The sequence below is a fragment of the Mytilus galloprovincialis genome, chromosome 5 (assembly GCF_965363235.1).
Source record: "Mytilus galloprovincialis chromosome 5, xbMytGall1.hap1.1, whole genome shotgun sequence".
In the NCBI taxonomy this organism is placed as follows: Eukaryota; Metazoa; Mollusca; class Bivalvia; order Mytilida; family Mytilidae; genus Mytilus; species Mytilus galloprovincialis.
This window is the reverse complement of record NC_134842.1, coordinates 4,249,927-4,277,415: the sequence shown is the minus strand read 5'-3', so window position 1 is coordinate 4,277,415 and position 27,489 is coordinate 4,249,927. Positions and strand designations below refer to the sequence as shown.

Genomic DNA, 27,489 nt, shown 5'->3' with positions numbered 1-27,489 from the left:
TTTTCATGGATTTCGTGGGTAAAGGTTTACCACGAAATTAAATGTTTCACAAATAAGAAATTTTCCATAGAATTATTGCATGCAGACTTAGTCATAACCACGAAATTAAAATATCAACGAACATGTAAGTTTTCCCTTGTCCATGAAAATTGATACCCACGAAAATAAATGAATCCACAGTATTTGACTTTTAGTTTATATATATTCTCATTACTAATTTGGAATTTTATATGTGTGGTATTCAGTCATATTTTCTTTTCATTTCAATATGTCCAATTTTATTTTGATCCATCGCCCTTTCCCCTCTGAAAAAGCTCAATCTTTCTATTTATTAACTATTTGTTCCATGACATTTTTATAGTATTTTCTCATAGCTTTGTATATTTGGTGTGATGGTTTATCTTTTTTTTATTGCACAGTCATGCTTCAGTGATTTCCTATATAATCAACAAATTTTCCCCACGTTTATTGAATACTTAAAGTGAGGGTATCATAAAGGAACAATAGCTAACAATTCTTATTTTTTCCTGATATTTTTACTCGTCAGAATGCATTGATGAAAAGAAACACAATGTGGAGTATTAATTACTTTAATCACAAAGCTGTACAATTATTTACATCTATACATATATATAAGAAAATATGTACACAGGCCAAACAAAAATTGAAAAAAAAATTTGACATAATTAACAATAATATATAACAAATAAACAAAAAAAAGGACTTATAAAATAAAGGATTGAGGGAGTTTAAGAACTGTTAATGTGCCTCTGTTACTTAACAATACATCCAAATACCTCAATACAGAGATGGAATTTATCAGGGGAAATAACTCTTATTTAATGTATGTGGTTTAGAGCATATCCTATTTCTTACTGACATGCCTTTCTTCTGCCCTGTGAGGAGCCATACCCATCATTCAGTTCTCTGATTTCTCTTTGACTTTTAACTTTCAATTAAAGTCCTTTCTTCTACTTTAACCCCAATACATGTAACCTTTTGCTATCATTATGAAAATGATAATTTGAAATAAAAAAAAAAGAAATCCATGTTAAAAAGAGAAGGTATGATAAAGCCTCTCTTTTGGTCCCTTGATTTCAAAATTATCAAAAAATATTAAAAACAATCCTATTATTATAATATGGAGTTACTGCTTAAAACTTTTTGAATTAATGACATAGTGTACAGTTGACAAAAAAGTCTTATTTCAAGAATGTTTCATTAAAACTGGTTTAACTGTATTCAGTAAACTGAAACAGTACCAGTGACCTGCCTTCTATCAGGAAAAAATCTTATTCGGCAAAGATTTTTTTTTTTTTAATTGAAGTAGAAAATCTGAAATCAAAGACAGAATTTTTTAAAGAAAACCTAATGGGAAATTAAAGAAAGGTACTTTGTATTTAAATATAAGAATTTTGGCAAAGAGAAGGTAATTATGAATAAACTAATACAAATGTGACCCTTATTCTAAACTTGTAATAATTCTTCATTGGTTTCATTGATAGGTAAATACAATATTATTTATAAGGATGCCCAACCTTTATCAGACAAAGAAAATGGATAACCAATCATTATCTATATTTCAGACAAAGAAATATTATAAAAACAATCTCATTCAAATACATAGAATTCTTCATCAACCATTAAACTTCACAACTTACAGGTCAGGCCCGTAGCCAGAAATTTCAAAAGGGGGGTTATTTGGCCTCAAAAACTCGACTTTAACAGTCACAATTCGAACAGAACGTTGACTTTAACAGTCATTATTTGTTTTCAAGGGGGAGTTCGTTCGAACCCCCCCAACCCCCCTGGCTACGGGTATGCAGGTTCTATGATAAGACTGAAAAAATAATAATAAACTAAAACACAATGAAAAGAAATCACTAAATTATAACTTTGATGAATCAGACATAGTTATTCATCAGTTTCAATGCACCAAATACATAAGTCTTAAATGTGCCATGAAAAATATTCAATCCATCTGTTTTGTTTTAAAGCTGTATCATAAGAGTTTCCCAATCACCTAGCTGCCCTCCAGAGTAAATCGGAGATTCTTTATTCTGAACAGGAAGTGGAAAACTAACAATATAAAAAAAGTCTGTTCAACATTCGACTGTTGTTTTATCCAGTCTTTGTGAAGTTGTGATACTTCAGATATTCCTTTATTCTACACGGTAGGCGTAGGAAGTCGATTTTTGTTGATTTGACATGATTCCTTACGACCATTCGAGAGAGATGTTGGAGACGAGCTACTTTTGGCGGAGTCTGATAAAATCTAATCGTTCCGTCTTTATCCCTGTGAAGAAAAAAAAATATGGTTGAGAGACAATTCTCATAAAATAAATCTTTCAATAGTATGTAGGTATATGTGTGTCATATGTCTGCTGCTTGATTCTTTTCTTTTTAAACAACCCACAGTCTTTTGTAGATAATAGAGCTTATGTTGTAGTATGTTTGTCAGTATGTCCAATCAAAATAAAGTTTTACTCTCACTTTTTTTTATAATACAAGTTTTAAAGGGCTGAAGAAATAAAAGTAGCAGACTAAAGGTGCCTGTATGGTTTACATGGAACATTGAGTAATATGTCTTAAAGATTTAGAATCTTAAAATGACTTCAGGAAAATTAAGCTTCAAATGCAATTAATTTAGTTTTTTTGTTTTTTTTTTCAATTCCATTACTTTTGACAATTGATGATCTGTCCACTAAAGCTCACTTCCATCAATCATCTCAAAACAAAAGACTGTAATTTGTTTAAATAAGAAAATGAAAATGAATAAGATTTAACACAAAATTCAAGCGGTGGCAGTGTTACATTTAGGTGCAGTCTATGAGTTAGACATTATTTTTAGATGAATAACTTTGTCAAAACCTTTTTTTTTTTCATACCTTACATTAAGGTGCAGTATAAGTATTTTAGACATTGTTTACTTTACCAATCTATAAATATTGAACAAAAGCTAGCATCTACAGAAAAATTTGGAAAATATTCTGATTTTGCCATATTTTCCCGATAAATGGCCTTTAGGTTTTGATTCATAATTAACATGTTTTGGAGTTGAGTGTAGCCTCCATTTGGCTTAACTAGTATACATTATTAATTAGGGGCCACTTGAAGCTGGTGCAGAATTTTCTACCTGGGGTGCAGGCACATTGCTGTCTGTTTGACTAAATCCTTGGTTCCATTCTTTATTCTAATTTTTTTTTTTGGCAGTTAATACTAAGGGAAATTTGGGATTGAAGTTTATATGGGGACGAAGTCCCCAATAACAGTAGAAAATTCAATAAAAAAAAAAAAAATCGGGAAAATTTCCCGAATTTTTCATTGTACTAATGAACTCAAAATCGTTCAATTTTTTTTATGTCATGTTTTGAAATCCCGGACCTGCGCAGAAATGTACAATATACTTCCTTTTTCCGGTCTCGTTTGTATGAAACTTTGAGTAAAATATATATTTATCAGTCTAGTATAAAATAGGAAGAAACGCGCAATACCAATTTCATTTTTAATAATTCCTTGATATGAAAAAACGTTACCTTATGATAGCGTTTCTTTGTTTACATTGCATATGACGTCATAATTTAAATAACGTCACAACTAAAATCCCTAACAACAGAACCAAACTCGGAAACGTTACGGTATTTCCATTTCTTTTTTTTTTTGACAAATAATTAAGTTACAAAAAAATAATTCATACAGACTTCGTCCCCATTTACAGGTAATGCCTGCCTCATATTAAGATATCCTTCAATTTCTCAAATCATCAAGTTGCTCATTCTTTTATTTTTATGTTGTGTTTTGTTGTTTGTCTTTTCTTTTTTTTTTTCTTTTCTTGGCGTTGTCAGTTTATTTTCAAATTATTTGTTTGAATTTGAATATTACAATCCATTCATAATAGAAGATCCAGAATATTTTACTTGTATGCTCAATAAATATTTCATTTTACATTTCTAACTTACAGTGGTAAAAACTGCAGAGTAAAATGACAGGTTGCAAGATAAAATGTATGGTTGGAGTTATATAGTTCCCCATGGGCGCAGCCATTTTTATTAGGGATTAGCCGGTCCACTTCCTGTGGCGCGGCCGGGACATTTTAGGGTTTAATATAAGTACTCCGATCCCGGTGGCCGGCAGTTCCGAACCCGGTAGCAGACGATACACAAGTGAAAACTATTACAGAAGCAACAATATAAACATTTAGTTTATAAGGTAACCAGCTAAGCATATTTAAGCTATTTAAGGTACCACCATACACTCCCGTAAACTTGTATGCTTTAACTATAGTGTATTACAAATGTTCCATTTGTAGAATGTCAAATAAATCATCATTGAAACTTAACGGTTTAATTCTTTAAAATCAGAGAACTCGGGAATAGTGATTCCCATGACATTACTATTCATAATGGATATCAAATGATGACATAGATAAATCTAACTGTATGCTTGGAGTAAGGGGCCATCCGCAATTGTCAACCATATTCAAATTATACAAAACATACACTTTTCAGACCCCCCACCCTCCCTCAAAAAATGTACATCAACTATTTTTAGATTTCAAGACAAGAATCAATCATTCTTAATAAAAAGAAGATCCTGTCTATTACAGTTAAGTTTAATATAGAAATTTGCATTGAAAATAAACTGAAACATGTTTGACTGTTTTATTTGATGACATTAGGCTGAAATTAAAAAAAAACGTAATGTTGATGTCTTAACCCCCTCCCCCCAAGTGTACGATTCATACACTTTGGAAAATGGTTGACAATTATGGATGACCCCTTAACTCCCTTTATAAATATAAATACAATAATACAATGGACATCAAATGATGTTTACACCAACCTGAACCTTTGTGATGATGCTGAGAGAAAGGTTTACTTTCTTCCAGCTTTCCTCACTCTCCGACATTCTACTGGGGCTTTCTGCAGAACAAACAATTAGTATAACACATGACCTTCGACCTTCAGGTCTAAAGGAAGTAGAATAACTTTAATTTAAGAGGCAATTTATCATTTAAATGTGAACAAAATTACACAATATCTTAAGCTTATTGAAATATAAATAGGGGTCTTTTATCTCTCACCTAATTAAGATTGACCACTTCCCCTCTATTCAAGACGGTAGTAATGCCCTTTACTGTCAGACGTCAAATAGTAATTTTAGGCTTCCTTTATCGACAAATTGGTTAAAAGTTTACTGTGATTCATTTAAATAACCTTATTGTGATTTGTCAGAGGTCTCAAATAATTATCAATGTTATTTTAGAAAAAAATTTAAAGTGATTCGTCAAGTTTGTTTAATTTTTTATCGGCTAAAAGAACGTGTACATTTTATCGCCATGCACCAAAAATTACAGTTAGTGTCATTTGGCAAGAATTTTTACCTTTATTCATCATAAAGGTACCCCCATTACAACCCCCATTCAATGAAATACTGATGATGGATGTAGAAGTGATGGCTATTATGGCTGTCAAAGGTTTTTTTTTTTGATAATCTAAATAGAATTTTAAAAAATCAATATTTCAATTCAAAATAATATAATCATATGTTCATTTTTATCTTCTTTGTAGAATTCAGTTTTTCAACAGCGAAAAAAAATCTAGATTTTTAAGAAAAAATATACATTGCTTTAGAAAAGCACAAGTAATATGTGATTTGGATTTCATTTAAAAGGTATGTGATAATTGATGATGAATACAAAATGTATGATAATGTGTATAAATTCTGTTCATTTTACCCAACTGGCATGAATCTACATAAATATTTCACTCCAGAAATTAAGAAATCCAATGAAATCATTTTCTGCCACAAGAAAATTAAATGTTCACCCACAAGAAGGCTGTAAAATCTCATTCTAAATTTTACATGTATTGTTGGAAATTAAATTAAACTAAATTAAATCTTGTTTTTAACTTCAACAACTGAATTATGATAATCTTTGATTCAAAAAAATATATTTAGCCAAAAATGGCTTCTTATGTAAATTTCAGTAGTATCTACAATTTAATCATTTCTATGAAGAAAATTTTAATGTCACTTCTATAGATAAACTGAATTCTACATAGAAATAGCATCTTAATATTCATTTTTAACTGTTAAGAATAAATCTTTTATAATAAAAATATCTTCTGATTAAAATACAAATATATAATTCCAAAACCAGTAAATATGAAAACTTTAACATAAACCTACCCGACTGAGATTCGTTGACCTTTTGGTGAGAATGTGCAGTAAAGAGCATTGGCTTGCTCAACAACATATGATGGGTCATTATCATCTTCTTCTAAGTCCCAACATCGCACGTACCTAAAACATTTACACAGATAATCTTATCAATTTATCTATGTTCCAACATCGCACGTATCTAAATCACTTAGGTCTATTCTTCTAACTTAAAATAATTGATATTCTTTCCAAGAAAATTTCGCTAAGAACTTAAAATTCAAAGTTTAATTTGAACTTTGGATAGTTGGCATTCATACCTCATCTCTTTATTTTTATAATCATTAGCATTTTTCACAGCGACAAAATTAAGTTCTATACTTATTCAAACTCTACGTAAAACTTTCAGTTCTATATATTAAGAACAAATACCCATCTTTGTTTATACTATTTTTTAACGATGGATTTTTTCTTATTAAACTTATATCCCATGTCCCCTTTTGAAATAATACAATATTGTTGATTCATTATTTTCGGTGGAACCAATTTTCGTCGATTGAGGAAAACTTGCATTTTCGTAGATTGGACAAAATGTGCATATATTCCATTATGAAATTATTAAATATTAATTAAATTCATGGTTCCCCTGTACCTACGAAATTTGGTATCCAATCAATATTAATGAATCCACAATATAAAGTGGCTTACCCATCATCATTAATGGTGAGAACCATCTGGCCATGTGGATGAAATGAGATTCCGCGAATATAAAATTCATTGGCTCCGGCTGCAAATATTGGTCTTGGAGGAGGATACATGTGGCTGCAATCAAAAATATAAATTTTTCATAAATAAAATACAGTAAACCATTGTGAGAAGAACTGTGGTCTGTTTTAACAATTCTATGAAAATATTAGGTGTCACCTGTTCATTTTATATTTAGTAGAAATCAATAGGAACTTTTAAGTAGCTGTAAAAGGAATCTTATTTTGAGATCTTGTCATTAAAATCTTGATATGAGTCAATAATTTTTTGATTTCTCAAAAATAGTTGCTAGATGATGTGTCATGTGTGTTTTACAAAGATTTTACTATTGGACAAATATTGGCTCTTATATCCTGCATTTATATTCATTGAACATATGTTGTATTTTAAATGTGAGAGAATGTCACAAATATTGTTGTAACTTTGTCCAATCCCTTTTGCTACTTTTGCAAATAAAATATGTTTAAACTAATCTAAATGTATCAAACTTGGGAATTTCAAAATAACTCAGTCATTTTTTTGTTTTATAAAGAATGCCTACCAAAGTTCTTGAAGTGACTGTCCAGTATATACATCCCATAATATAACCCTAGTATCAAAAGATGCAGTAGCTAATAAGGCGCCATCTGGTGAGAAACAACATCCAATAACATCATGATAATGTCCATGTAAATGAGACGGAGAATAATTATTCAACAAATCCCATAGTATCACCTGAAAAATATTTAATTATGTCAAAATGAATTGACTGCTTTTAATAAGAAGTTATGACTGAATTCTAGATAAATTCAAAAACAAAGTAAAAATTAGCATTTAGACAAAAAATAATCAAATATCATAATATTATATTTATCATTAATTGTTTAGTTCAACACTTTTTTAGATCATTTCTATTTTAAGTTGGTGAACTATAAATTTAATGTCTGCTTCATTTGGTCTCTTGTGGAGAGTTGTCTCATTGGTAACCATACCACATATTCTTTATTTGTATCTCCAGGTAAATTCTAAACACAGAGGGAAATAACAAGAAAATCTGGAAAAAACAATATATTGTGTTGTATGTTTCAAAACACCAAACGATATATTTTGTATCTGATATAAATAATAATTCTGTGCAATTTTGAAATTTCAGATTTGAAGTCCTGAGATCAGTTTCTGTTATAATGGCATTCTCATAAACCAAATTAGTAATAGACTTAAATAATTATCTCCCCTGAAACCTGTCTATTTTGACTGACATATAACTTACAGTTTTTCCACTGCCAACACTAGCAATCATATCACATTTGGGTGACCATTTAGTATCATACACCCATTTAGTATTGCCTCGCAGTGATTTATACATATTTCCGTCGTCGTTAAGGTCCCAAAATTTAATAGTTCCATCTCTGGACCCTGACAAGAGAATGAGACTTCCATCTGGAGCAAAGTTTAAACTTTTAACAATGTCTTTATGGTCTTTTAACATCAGTAGTAGTTTTCCTGCAATTATAAATATTACAGTTTACAGTACACAAAAGGTTTAAAAATCACTCTCGAAATTTGATGATAAAGATTTCAATATGCAGTACACACAAGATAACTTGAAAATCATAAAAATTGCAATAAACAGTACATGATTTTTTTGTACATACAGGGTTTTAAATCACAGCTACATTTTTGTACTAGTGATTATAACAATACATGTATCAATAAACAGAACACACAGGTCTAATTATCTGTGAAACAGGTGGAATGGCCGTTGATTGACAAATAACACTCTGATTTTCAGATTACTGTGTATTGATTAAATTTCGTGAGTACGAATTATTGTTAATACACTTTCGAGGATATTTAATTTTGTGGTTTTGCCAAAGTCTGTATACAAGACAATGGAAAATCTGTAATTTGTCAAGCATTTAACTCCACATAATGACTCCACATAGAGATATAATAAATACTGCAATAAAAGAGGCTTCAAAAGTGTAAGTGTAGTCTGTGGATTATAAACTACTGTGAATTCATTTATTTTTGTGGGTATGATTAAATCATTTTTCGTGGATTGTTGATAACTTGCATATTCGTGGATATTTGATTTCGTGGTTTTGCCAATCGTTGTATACACAGCCTCTTTACAATATGTTATTCATTGAACATTTGAATTTGTGGTTCACCTGTACCCACGACAAAAAACAACAAAAATTGGTACCCAACGAATAATAATGAATCTACAATATACAGTGAGGGTTTTATTCTTTGCTTTGTTTTGAAGGCAGTATGCATATGGTTGCATAAAATTGCTTATATCCACATAATTTGAAATATTGTGGAAAGATGTCTCATTGGCAATCATACCACATCTCCTTATTCTTATTGTGAGCTTAATTATAGTTCTCCTGTAATAATAAATATTGGAACACCAGAAGCTTTTTCCGACAATTTTTAACATTCTTAATTAATTTACGAATAAAATATACACAAGTCTATTACCTGTATTACAGTCCCAAACTTTAATGTTACCATTCTGATGACCAGTGGCTAGTAGAAGACCCTCGTCTACTTTCAAATGTTTCCACGTCAAAGTATTATCTCCCTTAGTAGAACCAGATCCAAAGGCAACAGACCAAACAACTTCAACGCCATCTAGAATTCTGGTTGGTCTTTGTTCATCCTGGTGCTGTAAATTCCCATCCAAATGTAACGTTACATTCTCTGCATCTTCATATAATAATATGTCCTCATTTAACACTCTGTGTGAGGAAATAAAATAAAATTATATAAAATCAATTTTCAAATTAAATGTATTAACAAATAGAGGAAAACTTTTAAACTTTATGGTCAAAGAGAAGGATTATGGTCTCATTAACCTTGTTCAACCCTGGTCATAGAGCCAGTCCTGAAACAGCATCATTATAATCATTGATAATTGGTTGCTTACTGTCATACTTGACATTTTCTGTATTTTGAGATTTAGAGTTGCAAGCAGTTCTTTGATAGGTTTTGTCTAATTTATTCACTCATGGCAATCTAGAGCTAAATATATTGTACATGCACCTAATTATATAAACATTGCTGACGTTTGTATTTTGACCTCTAAAGGTTATTTGGTTGTTTAGATCCGCAAAGAGATATTTACATAAAGGAAGTGCAAATTGATTGTATCTTTTTGCTTGCAAGATATTAAACTATTCTCATTTTCTATCTATATTGATATTTTAAATCAACAGCTGTATGTAACATGTGCAAGTCATAAGTTTTTTATTTTGAGTTTTTTGTTGAGATAATCATAATGTATGTGTCTCACTGAAACATAATATCAAAATGACGATCAGATGTGGTATTGATGCCACAAAGACATAAAACTGAGAATGGTAATGGGGAATGTGTCAAAGAGACAACAACCCAACCAAAGAGCAGACAACAAAAGGCCATCCCTGGGTCTTCAATGCAGGGAGAGAAACTTCCACACCCAGAGGCGTGCTTAGCTGGCCCTAAACAAAAATGTATACTAGTTCTGTGATAATAGACGTCATACGACTATTCATCAGAGAACAAAATCTTGTATGTAAACAACTAAAGCTAGGTCATCATAGCTGATTTTTCATGTTTCCTTTGAACTACACATACATGTATATAATATTAATCACTCACATTTTGTTTTCTCTGTTATCCCAGGGTACCAGTTCAACCTTTCCTCCACCACATGGCCAAGCAAAATAAGTATTATCTGGTGACCAGGCACAAGTCTTGGCACCAGACGGGGACCTGGTGGTTCTGTGGGTTATAGGTAATGTAAGGGGGTGTAACTGTACATCGGTCTGCTTGAGACGTTCTAAAAATAAAAATAAACATATGATTAATATGTCTGCCTTGTCCTCTGTATTCTGCTTGAAACAAGCATTTTTTTTTTAATGTGGAGTAACTTTGAATTCTGGAAAATTGATAAGAAAAGTATGATGAAAACTAAATAGGGTTCCATGCGCACATGGCTATTAGTTCATACTGAAATATATGTGAAAGTAAAATTAACCTCTAAGCAGTCTATGCATGCTTAACTCTGTTTAAGGTTTAGTTTTCACCATTCATTCTTTTCTATCAATTTTAAATTCAAATTTATTCCAGATTTCAATAATACCTTGTTTTGAGACGTTCCAAAAATTTAAAAAAAAACATGAACATGTGATTCAAATGTACAAAAAAGCAGTTCTATATTATAAGTTAGTTTGTAGTTCACACTGTACTATGAATATTTCTTTTATTAAATTGACTTTGTTATACAAGAATATAAGGTCACACTGATCACACAACTGATAAGCCAAGGACAAGGGTAATCAATTCAAACTTGTGGTCCAGTCATTAAATCAATAGAACTTTGACCTCAATTGTTTTCCATTTGAGTGTGGTGTTAACAGTCAGGTAAGTCAAATAATATGTGTATTCACTGCTCTGTAAACAATGGTAAATGTCTGTGTATTAAACATGTGTATAACACTAACACTAAAATTGGTACATACAAACCAAAAACTGGTACTCTTTTCCCAATATACACCCCAAAAACTTAATCCCTCCTCCTCATGAACACCACAAATCTTATGCCCTTTATGTAACATACATCCCCAAAAACTTAAACCCTTTAAAACCAATAACCACTCTAAAATCCTAATCCCTCACATGCACACCAATATCTCCATTCCTCCTCCCCACATACACACAAAAATCATAAAGCCTCCACCTCAATTGCATGTTAAAATCTTATACCCTCCTCCCCACATATAACCCAAAAACTTAAACCCTGTCCTCCTAATACCCATTTTAAAACCTTAAACCCTCCACCTCACTTCATGCACTTGCACATCAAAAACTTAAACCCTCCAACTCACTTGCACATCAAAAAATTAAACACTTCTCTCCGCATACAACCCAAAAACTTAAACCCTGTCCTCCTAATTAAATTGAGAATGGAAATGGGGAATGTGTCAAAGAGACAACAACCCATTTGAAAACCTTAAACCCACCACTTCACTTGCACATCAAAATCTTATACTCTCCTCCTAACATACACCCCAAAAACTATCCCTACTGTTTCCCTAAATTATGGCTGTTTTAGATAATTTTAACATTTTTAATACAATATATGCACATGTATGCATGGTGTAATATATAATATGTTAATTACTGCAAAGCATAGGTGCAATAACACTGTAAACTTTCTGATGCAATATCAGACACAGTGCAGTTATATAATTAAATAACATGTACACAGTACATGTATAAGTACAAGATTCAAATAAACTAAACAAAGTATTTACACACACATACACACACACACATGTAAGATATTCAATAAAGTATTTACCTCCTGTATCTCCTTTAAGAAAACTTGTCCTAGTCATTTTTAAGTTTTTCAACAAGTAATATGACTCTTTACATGTAACTTTTTATAAACAATAACAACCTAATTCAGATAAAACACATATGACCTTGACACTGATCAGACAGTACCCACATGACATCATTTGACATTTATAAGTACTAAGATAATACCAGTTTTGTCAATGAAGTAGGGATTATTTTTATCAATGAACAATCCTTACAGTTTTCCTGTTAGTATGACAGTTGTAGATCCCATAACAATAAAATTTCAAATTTTTTTCTAACATGATACTACGAAATTTGATGGTAGTGATTGAATGTCTGTAGAAATAGACACTACATGTAGTTATAGTAAATTTGCCAGGATGAAGAGCAAGCAAGCTATCAATTAAATTTGCATAATTATTTTCAAAAGTCTAAAAATATTATAAATTTAAATTTTGATTTAACGAACTTTTTTTATAACTTACAGCCTAACCATGCTAACTAGCAAAACTAGAGATCGATCACCACAAGAACAAGTCATATTTATTTTCCTTATAATACCTGATTGTGAAAATATACCTTACTACATCCCTCCCTGTCTGGATGCAAATACACCCTTTTAAAACTTTGAACATGTAGTATAGTAGTACATGTAGTACATTATGATACATATAATGAAAATTCCTATCACAGTATCTCCTATACCATTGTATACTAAACTTAACAAGAGGCCCATGGGAACATGCCTGGCTAAAATATGACATTTTGATATATATAAGTAAAGTCATGAAAGTGTGTGTGATACTTTTTTTTCAACATATACATAGATTCTTCCACTGCCATGACCATGATGACTGTATCGAGTGTGCTACAATATTTATCCACTCAAACAGTTAAATTTTTAAATTTAAAACGTGAGGCTCACAGAGCATTTTAAATATATTTTATTTTTTACTGCTGAGAGTGAATAAATATTGTATTGCACAAGATTTGGTGGTGGAATCTGATTCCCCAATTTTTATGATTTTTAAATGATTTTTAGACTAGTTGAATCCTTTCTTTTCAAATGATTTGCGAAAAACTTGTGTTATTTCTATGTGACGTCATCAGACATGGTCACCTTTTTATAAAATCACAATAGGAGTTTCAGAGGAAAGTAATAAAATTTGACGCCATAATTGTATTTTGACCAATGAAGTACTGAGATCAAACAATAAAAAAACAGTGGTTTGTTTGATCTCAGTACATTTTGTACTTCACATGTACATATGCTGATATCTGAGCAAGTTTGACAATAATAGACAGACTGATCATATCTTAGTTTTATTTGACAATAATAGGTAGTAGAGTTACTAATAAATAAGTTTTGTTTGACAATACTAGGTAAACTTACTAATATCATCAGAATCTATACACTGGAACCCAGAAGGTCTTGAAGAGGTGGTTCTCATTTATTAGGTTCGACTGTCTTATCCAATGATCTGAAATCATTCAATGTTCATTTATTAGGTTCGACTGTCTTATCCAATGATTTGAAACCATTCAATATTCAAAATGGTAAACAAAGTACTTCTAAGCTGTACACATTAAATATCATTATTAAAATGTATCTTATACAGTTTACAACAGTCTGTACCTTTAGTCACTATTTTTAGGCCCGAGACTAGTAAAATTTTATTAGGACTAGTAAGTATTTGAAAAATTTTGTTTAGCCACATACATGTACATGTAATAAAAATGTTGGAATATTGGTCTTCTGACTGGTATATATTACAAAAGAAGCAAATAGTTTAAAAGCTTTTAATGGTAAAAATATACAATTTTTCCATACAAGATGGGAATACTACAATGCAACTGTAACCTATCACTGTCATGACTAAGATAATTAAACTGTTGCTGTTGTAAATCAATAACTGTATCTATAATACTACTCTCAAAATAAACAAAGGAAACACATAGTATCCTGTTTCAAGATATATTTATATGTACATATTATTTATAACTATTATATATTTAGTAGTTGTTTGTGTAACACAATCAATGGGAATCTGCTCTGTAATAAAAATTATGAGCTAACCTTAGAAAAATTGTTAGAGGCATGTTTTTACATCTCAAAACTTGAGAATTTTAGAGATTGTAAAAAGTTACTGATACAAGTATTTTTTTATAAAATTAAGGGGAGATTATTTAAACATTATAAACAAAACAAAATTTACTTAAATAAGTATACTGTACATGTATTATTATTTACTTTATAGCTTGCTGTTCAATGTGAGCCAAGGTTCTGTGTTGAACTCAGTAGGTGATACTTTGATCTATAAAGGTTTACTCATTACAAACTGTGACTTGAATGGAGAGGTGTCTTATTGGCACTCATGCCACTTCTTCTAAAATCTATTTGCAACTGTGACTGATATCCAGAGGCGGACTTGCCCCCCTTTTTAATGGGAAAAATTTGTTTGTTTATATAGGATATAAATGGAGCATTAAAAGGGGGTTCCAACTGTATGTCCCCATTCAAATGCATTGATCATCCCAAAAAAAAAAACCCTGACAACCCCTATCCCCCCTTTTGGATCAGCCACTACACAATTTATCTGTATATGCTACTTAGTATATGGTAAGTAAAATAATTAGCCTCAAGTTTAAAATAATACCTCAAAAATATAATGTAAAGAATTTTCAAAGATAAAGGAACAAATATTGCAGAGTACTGAACAAAATAGAAAAATAGAAAGTACATAATTAGATTTTTGGCAAACTAGAAATTTAATTTAAATTGTGGAACACTTATATACATTATTAAAGTACTGTGCAAATGTTTAAATAATTTAAATGTCAAATTCTATTTTTATCAAGTTCTGTTTGCATGTGCAATGATGCATGTACAATAACATATATTATAATTATGTAGGTCATCACCTCAGTGTCCTGAGAGAACTGCTGTGGATTGAAGTTTGTGTTAAATCAGTTTTAAGAAATTTCATGGAACAGATCATTTGTATGTATTTTGATTACCATGGCTGTAATATTAATTCCCTTGATATTACATTTCCGTCTGAAAATTCCCAGATTCTGATAAATATATTTTCATTTTGTATTGAAACGAAACACTTGTGACTTGAAAGTTCAATATTAATTTGTGACATTACGAGCAATTCGAATGTTTTTATTTTCTACAGATTTTTAACTTTGTTTTATCAACATAAATAAACAAACGCATCTAACATGATAACCTGATATCTTACCAGCAATGTTTTTCTGTTTGCTATAGGTAAATGACCGAATTTTTTATTGATACTAAAGTGTTGGTTTACTCATTGACACGTGACTTTTTTTTATTGTGCGCTTCAATGAGATGATTTTATTTTCTCCTACACTATTTCATCAGTGAATTTGTTAACTTACACTAGTCTCTAATATTGTGTGTTTATTGCTTCCTTTTTTTCTATTTTTTAGCGAAATGCACTAAACAATTGATCATGAGATGAACACACTACAGATCAAAACTTTTGCACGTACTGGTTTCCTGTTTATAGCCCATAATCACCCTTATCTCATAATGTAACCCGACATTCCTCAAAGTAAACATGGGGGTGTGTCCGATGTGACCTTGAACGATCCATCGTGACACTTTTCGTGTTCTACATTTGTGGGGGTATACACGATAACTCGTTTTTGTATTTTTTCCAAAATGAAATTAACATTTCTATTCTTTATAAACTTTCTGATTAGATGTTCACACTAATCTTTTTTTATAATTTTTTTTTGGGAGGGGGTTCTGCATGATAGAGGGGGAGGACAGGGGGTACCCTTCTCCCTTCTCCCACCCCTCTTCTCCTTTCTCCTACCCCCGTTCTCCTTTCTCCCATTAGAATAAAACATCTCCTTTTGAGATATTTTTTCTTGAAATATTAGATTTTTTTTTAAAAGGAGAGATATTTTATTTTTTCTCCTTTCTCCAACTTTTTCTCCTTTCTCCCAGCCTTCCTCTCCTTTCTCCCACCCCCTTTCTCCTTTCTCCCACCCCTTTCTCCTTTCTCCTACCCCCTTTCTCCCTGTCTCCCTTACCCCTGTCCCCCCCCTCATGATACCTTGGATTACATGATACTATAACACATGTTAATCTTTGCTACTTAACTTTTTTCATTTTTGTTTTGATTCGTTAATCTTTATAGCGTACATATATCTATCTTTTCAATAACGGGTTTATTATAGTGAGCTATCATTAGATTTTATGGGGAGAGGGGCTAGATGTAAAGAATGCATGTCCTGCATTCTTTTTAGTATGCTTTTTTATTGTTTACTCTTTTCGGTTCTGCCGATAAATAAATTGTATTGTTTCTTAAGTGCTTATTGTATGTTTTATGCTCAACCTACGATAGTAGAGGGGCATTATCTGTTTTTCGGCCTGTACATCTGTCTGCATGTCCGTCTGTTTTGGTCATATAGAAGTTTTTGATAAAAATTAAATCCAATCAAATTGAAACTTCGTACAGATGTTCCCTATGATATGATCTTTATCATGATTTTTTAAATGCCAAATTGAGAATTTTTACCCCAATTTCACGGTCAACTGAACATAGAGAATGATGCATCCGCCATAGGCTATGAACACATTTTAGTTGTAAAATCATTTTGTCAACTTTATTATAACGGAATATTAATTTTTTGGCAACCTGTAAACTGTGACTATATCATTATGTTGTGTCGACTGAGGTAAAGTCTACAGTGAGAGTAACGGCCCTTAGCACTGAAAACGTCTGTTTATTTAATGTGAAAAACATAAATCCCTCGATAAATCCATACTGAAATCCATCGTTTGTATTTGGTCTACCAATCTGTGAGTTAGGTTCGCCAGTGGGTTTGTATTTTATACAAACAGGAGACAAGTCGTCGGTCACTGCGTTTAGTTTCGGCATTTTCCAGCCAACGGATGTAATAAATAATCTCTACATTTCAGTTTAACTTTATCTATTACAATATATATTACCTAAAGATATGCGAAAGCAGTGAAAGTACTAGTAAAAAGTGATGCATTGAAACCGTTATTGTCTTTTAATTGTGTTCTTATATATATATATATATATATAGTTACAGTGAATTTGTATAATCAGTGATTATGTAGAATCCCTGAAATGTAGAATCACTGGCTAGTTTAGTGATAATGTAGAATCCCTGAAAATTTCATGGATTATGTATAATCACTAGAAAAAAACGTCAGGGATTCTACACTAATAACTGAAATGAAGAAATAGTTTTATTTCTAAAGCAAATGAATAAAAGTAAAATAATTTATTCTATAAAATCACATAAATACATCATAATAAAGTAACAAAAATTGTAAAATGTTAAGCACAATATATCAAAATGATAAACCCAATTTTTAGTTAAAGTTAGGCACACGATCTTAAAATGTTAAACACAATATATTAAAATAATATGCATCACATCTGTTTTACCACAATATCCACATTTTAAGAATCCTTTTCCTGCACATATCGAATCAGATTTTAACGACACGCCTAAGAGAAATAAAAAGTTCAGTAAACCCCCCCCCCCCCAAAAAAAAAGAAGAATAAAATAAAATGTGAATTTGCAACCTTGAACTGGTTCGAGCAAGACAGATACCATTGTTTTGTGATCAGGCGATATCCTTTTTCAGACTTTTTTTTTAACAATTGCCATTATGTTTTTTGGGTTTCCCTTTCCTTTTTTATCCTGTCGAATTGCTATGAGAATATTACACAAAATGCAAACTTCCTCTAAAATTTTGTTCCATTTGTCAATCCTAAGTTCTGCCTGTTTTTCAATACATTTACATTTTGAACAAATAAACATACAAAACAGTTGTTCCATAATCTTCTACACATTTGCTTTACATGTATCACAAATAACATGCTTGTGGATTTACAGATAGAGCATGAATATCTATTTGACGCTGACTTTTAATAAACAAACAATACATGTAAAGCTATCGCTATAAAGGGAATGTTAATATTATTAATTTTGAAGTCTTCAACTATATCTCGAAACCTTGTGCTGGTTATATCTATTAGATCATCCTATGTGTTTGAAAGCAAAATTATTTCATCTATTAAGGAAAATAAAAGAAACTTAAAATTACAATTTGTTTATATTAATTCTTTTTATCAAAACAAAGGATCATTAAATTATTCATAATCCCTGAAATCATATTAGGGAATTTTTAGAATAATTATTAAATTGTTCAGTGATTATGTAAAATCACTGGTCATTTTCAGGGATTATATATACAATTCAATTCAATTCTTTATTCAATATAATTACTAATGATTTTAGCGATTCTACATATTCCCTGAAAAATCTACATAATCCCTGATTATATATTAGTAAATACAAATAATTCCTAAAATGGCCCAGTTATTACCAGTAATTACTAATTTTTAAATGAATTTTTACACCTATTTACTAACAGTTGAAACAATGTTGTAATATTGTCAGCTGATCAAAAGTTATGGTAATAATAACTATAAGATCAGTGAGTAATCTTTAAAAATGATCAGCCAAAAATGTACCTTTTTTGTTTTATGTACATTAGCTACGAGATAAAAAAAAATTAAATGTGATTTTTTTTTATTAATGAAAATGATATAGTGAAATTATAATTCACTTTTAGCAGCCCGTCTGATTCTTTTTCGTTGTTGTTAAATAAGCATAGAAACATTGTTGATGAGTTGTTTACTTGCAAGTTAATAATTTGACCTCATTGAATTCGTATTCATGTGACCTTCTATTCAACCCCTAACTGGATATGGGTTACTGTTATATTCAGCTATGGAAATTGTAAGGGTTTCGCTGAACCCATTGTCTCGTCTACTTTTGGTGTTAGTTTTAGGCTCAACAAAAATGGGGAAAAAAATATTAAAATTTTCTTCTAGATTCTATCTTTTGACTAGTACTTGTAAGAAGCTCCTGTCCAAATTTGGTAAAAAAAACAGGATGGTTTATGAAATCTGCTAAATGTTTTAAAAATATTTAACTTCAGATGATAACTGGAAAGAAAAAATGCAAATTTTTAGGAAATATACAAAACAAGGATTTTTTTTAAACTTTACCTCTTGATATTATCTTACGATCAAAAACAGGCTTCAGTTTAAGTTCAGTTGAAATCCATGATAGTTTCAGAAAGTTACTAAAATTTTGAAAACTTTAACCACAGTGTATATTTAATGTTAACTGGCATAAAAACTAAGTCCATGTATAAGTTAAATACAGAAACATTTGATTTTATGTTTACAAAATTTACTTTTGAAATTTATCTCATGATCATAAACGAGTTTCTGTTCAAGTTTGGTAGAAATCCATGATAATTTAAGAAAGTTGTAAAAATTTTAAAAACTTTAACCTCAGAGTGAATATTTGTGTACCCTGCTGACGACAGAATGTAGGTTGGTTCGCTATGTCTCGCTTTTGCGACAAAAGTCGCAGGCTCGACAAAAAGGAAAAGAATTTCAACATTGAAAGTAAAATAAAAGGGATGGACCATTAATTTTACTTATTCAATCAACAAAAAGATCATTCATATACACTAAACCAGGTAAAAACGATGTTAAAATTTTGTTGCAGGTATATAAGCTTAGGTTTGGAGGTCTAGAAAAACTTTAAAAAAAAAAAGAAACACAGAAACACAGAAATATGAAAATGTGATTCTTATCGCCATCAATTTGTATAAATTTGTTGGGTTTTTTTTCTGAAGAATGTCAGCTTCATCACTAAAGTCTGATAAAAGAAGTTGTAGTTAAACCTATTTTGTAAAGGGAATTTAACTCATGTCATTGGGCAAGTTGATAGGCAAAGTCTGCCTGATGGAGATTTTAATTTAACAAAATTATGAGATTTTGAGAATTATCAAGATCATTTAACCATATTTGGCATAAACGAACGTCTATCATCAAAAAGAGCTTCAGAAGTTGCCTATTAACTTCTCACACATGTATTCCTCAATTTTGGATTAATATCATTGTCTTGCATGCTGAAAAAGATTTTGAGGGAGTTTCAAAACTTATAAAACAACCATTTTCCAGTTTCAATTCACAAACACTAAAGAGTTCGCACTTTTGATGAGCCTTATATTTCTTAATCCTTTAAGTTAGCCTTAAAGATCCCTATACCTTTACTTTCTTATTTGGTATCTTGAATTATGTCTTTAATTTTTAAACAAAAATATCAAGTCAGTAAATAGCTGTAAAAATGCCAGAAAAAAAGATATGATAAATCAATCATTTAATTTACAAACTTTTGACTCTTTTTTGTTGTACATGTAGTCTACAGGATAACATTCTTCTCAGACAGTGACAGTCGGTATTTTCGGTAGAATCTTCGAAACATAAGATTGCAAAAAGTGTTCAAAAAATTTCTAAACACAAGAGCTGGTTGAAGACGGATCGTTCTCATTATAAAAATTAGAAAAAAATGGTAGAATTGCAGATCACTGCAAATGAGATGACTATCTACCCCGAGATACCAAAATGTACTATATAGGTCACCGTACAGTGTCAAAGTGTAATTTTGCATAAACATTCCTATTTTAACTTTTCATTAAGAAAAGCTTTTATTTTATTAAATATTTGAATTTTTTCTTTTCCAATAATATTTTGAAGTTTTGTCACAACTGGACAATTAATTTATTCTTTGTTATATTCTTAAGAACATGATACTAGTATTAATAATTATCTTTTCTTTGTCATATCTTAATGATAGATTTTATTTTATAAGATCCTGTCACACTCTTTTGCCCAAATAGGTGTAAATTATTTGTTAATAACAATGTCTATGTACAATAGTTGCAATTAAGTTCCTACATCTCCAAGCAATTTAGTGGATAATCCTAATACGTAGTAACTTGAACTTTTGAGTTAGCCCAAGGATTAATAAGAAGAACCGAATTTCGATTGGTTGAACCTGCAAAATTGTCCAAATCTGTGAATTATCTTTAGTCACTGAATAGCGTCACTTGACCATTAGTTTGCAGTGAATAAAGACAATTCTCAGTAAACAGATGATTATTTTCAGGCCTGTCAAACAACTCTATAGCCAACAAGAGTATCTTGTCACAGCAAGAAATCAGTACACATTCAAAGCCACACTGCCATCTGTCTGTCACACTCTTCCTCGGATTAAGCTCTACCACTTACAACCAAAAGCCAAGTTTGGCACTAAAACATTTAGCGAAACCTATACCACATAGAAATCTATAAAAGACGTCCCGACGACAGCAAAGGTGAAACAATTCAAATTAAAATACCAATATCATTATGTACAGAACAATAAACAAAAAACACCAACAAACGACCAGCACTGAATTGCTGATCCTAAATTAGAATAAACAATCGAATGTGGAAAACATGTTTGCTAGTGCCCAATAGACTGGAATTAAGGGCGAACAATGTGTAAAATTAGGGTTTGTTGGATAAGGGCAAACATTTTACCTTTTAACAAACCTTTTACGGACCTAAAATGACTTGTGGCAGGAAAAATATCAATTACAATTTTATATATCTGCGAAATAAGTCAAAGTTGTAAAAGTACCAGGTTCCGATCGATATTTTTATGTCATATTCAAATTAATATAACACAGAAAAAACACAAATCTTAGTTGATATTATTTCAGTAGTACCATAGATATAATAGCTATGGGGTAGTACTACCATTACACATGATGTTTCTTTGTAATCTTTGTTAATCGTGAATTTATCAGAAAGAAGGGACTGTACTGTCTGTTTTAAGCCCCTTTTACTGATGATCCGACCAGCCTAATATTATATAGTTAGCACCTGACAATTAAATTTCATTGTTGAAAAAAAATCCTACTTAAACATGCGAGACTTGAGTGACCTTTCACTCCGTGGTCGGCTTTGTCGTTGTCAATGTTTGATAAGACGTTAATTATAATTCAAAGTAATTCTGCAAACGAACTAAAATATATTTACTTTACTTTCAGATCATGGAAATTACCTGCTAGTAAAAGAAGTATAATATCTGACTGACAATAATGGAGATTTTGATCTGGGCTGTATGTTTCAACCTAGTGTCGGTATCTGTATCGAACCAGTTTGATCCGCACGTTTACCCAGATGTTGGACCTTTCTTTGAAGGCTGGTACATGAGGCTAATTGATTTCAGTACCAATAATAGCTATGGATTGTTATTTGGTCACGTCTTGTCTATCCAGTCAACCAATTCCTCCTCTCCCAAAGTACTGGCTTCGCTATTACACAGGAATCATTGCATAGAAAACAATAATACTTGCAAGCTTTACTCTAGCAACGTCGTTTGTCGGTCAAAGGATCTAAATGTGACAGTCCGGGACGCTCCTGTTATCAAAAATCCAGATGATAAAAGTCCGCCTCATTTCACATGGCAAACTCCGTTTGGTCTATTTACACAAACTAATAACATAACAACGTTTCACTTTGATTTTGGAAAATATATTTTTAGAGGTAGAATTGGACAACCTGTACCGTGGGGACCAGACGGGGAGGGACCTGAAGGCTGGATTGATAAACTTCCATTTGTTCCACTTCACTGGTTTGTATTTAGTCTGAGATCACCTGTCATTCAGTATGAGCTATTGAACGTTCAAACAGGACAATTAGTTGGGGGAACCAATGGCGTTGTTCATATGGAGAAAAATTGGGGGAACTCCTTTCCTAAAGGCTGGATATGGTCACAAGGTGTTTCGCGCCATAATATTTCATTTGCTCTGTCAGGAGGACTAGTATCCTTAGGAGAAATAACAACCACACAGTATTTAATGGGATATCGTAATCTGGCCAAAAATCTCAATCTGAATTATCGGCCAGGGAATGCAATGTTTTCCGCTACACATAATGGCTGTGGTGGATTGTTTGAAATAAAAGTGTACGGCTTATTGCATGAAATTCATCTATCAGCATCAGCAGATTTGTCTACCTTTAGCGACTGTCTGTATGGTCCTGAAATAACCGGTTTTAGACAAGCGTGCATTGAAAGCTACGACGCAATTATCCACATCACAGTGTTTAAGAGAGAGTTGTTGTCTTTAAAGAAAATTGATACACAAATAATTAAGTTTTCAGCACTAGAATTTGGTGGAAAATACACGTGTAACGGGCAATGCCAAGGATGAATTTTGGTGTACATGCATGAAATACCAAAGCATTTGCGTTATGGAGAAGTGTACGTTAATGGACAGTATTTTGGAATTTCAGGAAGCTCGGACTGAACTGCTTCTGAAAATTGAAAAGATTGTGACATTGATATTTAAAAAATGAATTAAAGAATTAGAAATGTGTTAGTCGATCATGATAAATATATCAACCTTCAAATGCATTAATCGTCAAAAAGGGGGGATTCCATCCCCCACCCCAACTCCCCGACCCCCTGGATCCGCCACTGAACTTTAAAAGGCCCCGAAATGACAAGCGTAATAGCAACGAACGACAACCATTGAATAGCAGGCTCCTGACTCAGAAAAGATACATTAATTCTCTCGTATTGATTACTAATCTGAGGATAGTAAGGGGTGGTTATGATTTGTTGTTGTTGTTGTAGATTTTGTTTAGTTCTGCCTCAGAAGTTCTTTATTGTTCGGAGTTTATTAGCTTTAATACTTCTTAAATCATTAACCATAATAATGCTAGCAAGACAAACGGTAGTTGAAAGTTCTTCAATTTGATTAAAATCCATGTATCGGAAATCATGTTCTCATCTATATATCTTTGGAGCATAATGGAATCAAAGATCTAATATAAGATTAAAAGATATTGCATTGGTTTTCAACATCTTTGAACATTATATTTAGTCCAGTAGAATTAAAAACGATCCAAACTATTTTTGTTCTTTATATATATGTTGATGTCTGGTGCTGTTCGTGTTCTTACATTATTTTTTTTTATCGTTGCTGTACTTCCAGAACAATATAACAAAGTGGGGTGATTCACTATGATGAAAATCTAGAACCTTTCTACGAAGAGAACAAATTGGCTTGGTTGACGGATGAAGATCTGGAACCTTTTTACGAAGAAAACAAATTAGCGCGGTTGACTATAATGAAGATCCCTAGCCCGATATTCTAAAATAAATGAAAAAAATATTGTGCACATAGCCTAGCACTGGTGAATCGATATGCTTTTCTATCAATGTGTCGAAAGCACTGGATAAAAAAGTATAAATAAAATTCCAAATTCCAAGGGAAATTTAAAAAAGGTTAGCTAGACAAAATATTCGTTATATTTTATTTAACAATACATTGGAACGAATGGAAAACAGCTGTTACACTCCTAAGATACGCTTCATCCCATGATTCTCTTTGTTTTTGCTTACATGTTCCCAAGTAATGAATAACATAGTCGAGCGTTAAAATTCAATTCATATAGTAGCTTTATATATACACTTTCAACTGGCTTCTTCTATTCACAGTCTAGTATTTCACACCAAAGCAAACACAAATTCAGTAACAACCTTTTCGTGACGCAACCTTTTCGTGACACGGCAGTCAGCGGTATTGGTTCACATGTTGCTTTTCTTTTTTTTTAAGAAAGCAACTTGTTTTATTTTAGTTCTGATTGGGTTTCAACTACAAACCAAATGATAATATCTCCCTATTGCATAGACTTATAGAGACATACATTTGTTTTGAAATGCTATCGATTTGAGCAACAAAGCAATAACTATAGCTCAAAAACACAAGATTTACCCCAAGTCCTTTAAACATTTTTTTACATCATGCCTAATGGCTTTTCAATTGCAATGTTATCTCTCGGAATTATGTATTCCAAATACTTACTCTATCAAAAAAGTGTACTTCTTTGCTGTCAATTCAAGGCCATGATATTTTCATTTTGTGAATGCATTTTTTAGTCCGTCCAAACGTTCATTCATGGTTTCAAATTTTCTTAGTACTTAGTATATAATTAAAATTTAGACGTTAACGTAACGGAATGGCTAAAGAACCGTTGAAATGTTGCAGGGCTACAACAAATCTAATCTAGTACAATTCTATTAGGCCAAATTAAGTGGTATCAGAACGCAGATTTATTTTGGTCATCCTGCGAAAGCCACAAGCAAGAACAAATGATATGGAAACGCACAATTGTCAGAATCAAAGGGGCACTAGCTACGAGATCTATATAAAATCTAAATTATGATTTGTTTTTGTTCAATTAATAATGAAAGTGAAATAGTAAAACGATAATTCGCTTTTAGCAGCCAAAATGCTTCAATTTTGTCAAATTTAGCAAAATAACATTGATAATGAATTATTCACTTGCAAGTGAATATTTCGACCTCATTAAATCCGTATTCATATGAACTTTAATTTAACCCCTTTACTAGAGATGGACAACGCATGCATTTACTTGTATACTGGTTATTTAAAGGAAAAGAATGTCAATATTGAAAGTGAAACAAAGGTAAATCAGTTGATGACTGATTCGATCCACAAAAAATCTTTCTTCTACAGGTAAAAGCAATGAGAAACAATATTTTAAATCTATAAAATAAAATTAAACAGACCTATAAAAATCCAATTGCACATTTTGGCTTAATCTATTTATATCTATATTTATGTTTACATCGCTTATATGGTCATCTGAGGTCAACTCGATAGTTAATTATATGGATTCTAGGGTGACCGGCTAGACCAAAATACACACGAAACGATAGTTTGGATAAATCATGTATTATATTGACAATATAACAGTTCCATGGATAAATGTTTTACATGATTATCAATAAAATATGAGAGTTTAAGTCAAATCGGTGACTATGAATTTGACAGCTAGTGCCCCTTTAAGGTTTATACTTTGGTAATCAATCAGACATGGGGTAATGCAACTGTTTATAAACTTTTTTGGATTCGAGCGTCACTGATGAGTCTTTTGTAGACTAAACGCGCGTCTGGCGTAAATACAAAATTTAATCCTGGTATCTATGATGAGTTTATTCACAGATTGTTGGAGATTTAGGCAAAGCAGCATTTTAAGAAGGACATCACTTTAAATGTTTTATTGTTGTCAAAACATAAATGAATACATTGAACTATTAATTATAAATAAACTTAAAATATATTAGAATTGAAATCAAAGAATTGAGCATAACGCTTCTAACATTGTCTAAGCTGAATGAAACAATGGGATATAATATGTAACGTATCTTCTCAAGGCATGCAACAAATACGTTACCATAGGAAACAAATACGTTACTTGCATGATGTTTTCACCCTGAATTACAATACTTTAATATTATTTTCATCGTGAAGGTACAAAATTCAAAGTTCTTATTATTTCTTATTCTATGTGTTAAAATATCTAAATTAATATATTAGCAAAAGATATATTAAACGAGGGAAGAACAAAAAATTGCGAAAGCAAATTTACAGATCTAACATTGTTGGGTTGATGAATAGACGAGTTGTATATACATGATGTACACAGCCATGTATCACAATCACTGCTGCAGGTGATCCGATAGATAAATCTGTTGTAGAGTTGTCACTGGCTCAGACGTATAAGCTATATAAATCACAATATTGTACAGAGTCCACTTAAAATAGAAACAGGACGATATGAGAAAAAGCCAATAAATGACAGATGTTGTTTTATGTGTAAAAACGAAATTGAAGATGAGACACATGTAGTTACTTTATGTCCTTTATATGCAGACCTTCGAAGCATATTGTGTAATGAAGCAGTAAAACATAACGATCAATTTTATAACTTGTCTTCTGACGAAAAATTTATATTTTTATTCAGCAAGGACTTGTATTCAGTAATGAAGAACTATGTCAGGTAGTTGCTAAAACCTGCTTTAATATTTTATGTAGAAGAACAAATTTTTTATTTGTATATAGCTAATGATGTATTTTGAATCTTAGATATATATATAGTTTTAAGATATGCATTATCTATAAAATATTAGTCTCTCATAATTTTTAATAGAATGGCACTTGTATATGTTTTAGTATTTAAGCTAATGATATTTTACTGTTAGTTTTGATATACAATATGTTTTATATATGTTATCCAATATTTCATGTTATACGCAATATTTTATATGTATATTGGAATGTATAATGTTAAACAAGTGGAGAGACTTTAATAAACTCTATAATACTTCCTTGTACACACTATACAATTGTATCTAGATAATAATGAAAAGCATATTAATTTCCACACTGATGGATGAAAAATGTGTAACATTTTG

The 27,489-nt window shown here is 31.2% G+C and overlaps 2 protein-coding genes across 4 annotated transcripts; one reads left to right on the top strand and one right to left on the bottom strand.

Annotated features, from left to right (window-relative positions):
* Window positions 1–574: 574 nt before the first annotated feature.
* LOC143074987 (WD repeat and SOCS box-containing protein 1-like) lies at window positions 575–15,547 on the bottom strand. 2 transcript variants are annotated; one of them, XR_012978205.1, is made up of 10 exons: window positions 15,513–15,547; window positions 13,658–13,745; window positions 10,558–10,738; window positions 9,397–9,656; window positions 8,177–8,409; window positions 7,469–7,641; window positions 6,871–6,984; window positions 6,193–6,306; window positions 4,843–4,922; window positions 2,160–2,296 (listed from the first exon to the last, which is right to left on the bottom strand). XR_012978205.1 is itself a non-coding variant. In XM_076250206.1 (9 exons), the coding sequence occupies exons 2-9, from the start codon at window positions 13,713–13,715 to the stop codon at window positions 2,122–2,124; spliced, it is 1,308 nt and encodes a 435-aa protein (XP_076106321.1). In that variant the 5' UTR covers window positions 13,716–13,745; window positions 15,513–15,545; the 3' UTR covers window positions 575–2,121. The 2 variants fall into 2 exon arrangements, 1 of the variants encoding a protein (XP_076106321.1); XM_076250206.1 differs by lacking the exon at window positions 4,843–4,922 and having other exon boundaries at window positions 575–2,296; window positions 15,513–15,545.
* Window positions 11,303–23,578, top strand: LOC143074988 (uncharacterized). Of its 2 annotated transcripts, none has more exons than XM_076250208.1 (2): window positions 11,303–11,322; window positions 22,247–23,578. In XM_076250208.1, the coding sequence occupies exon 2, from the start codon at window positions 22,298–22,300 to the stop codon at window positions 23,411–23,413; it is 1,116 nt and encodes a 371-aa protein (XP_076106323.1). In that variant the 5' UTR covers window positions 11,303–11,322; window positions 22,247–22,297; the 3' UTR covers window positions 23,414–23,578. The 2 variants fall into 2 exon arrangements, with proteins under 2 accessions (XP_076106323.1, XP_076106322.1); XM_076250207.1 differs by lacking the exon at window positions 11,303–11,322 and adding an exon at window positions 15,143–15,265.
* The last annotated feature ends 3,911 nt before the right edge of the window (window positions 23,579–27,489 follow it).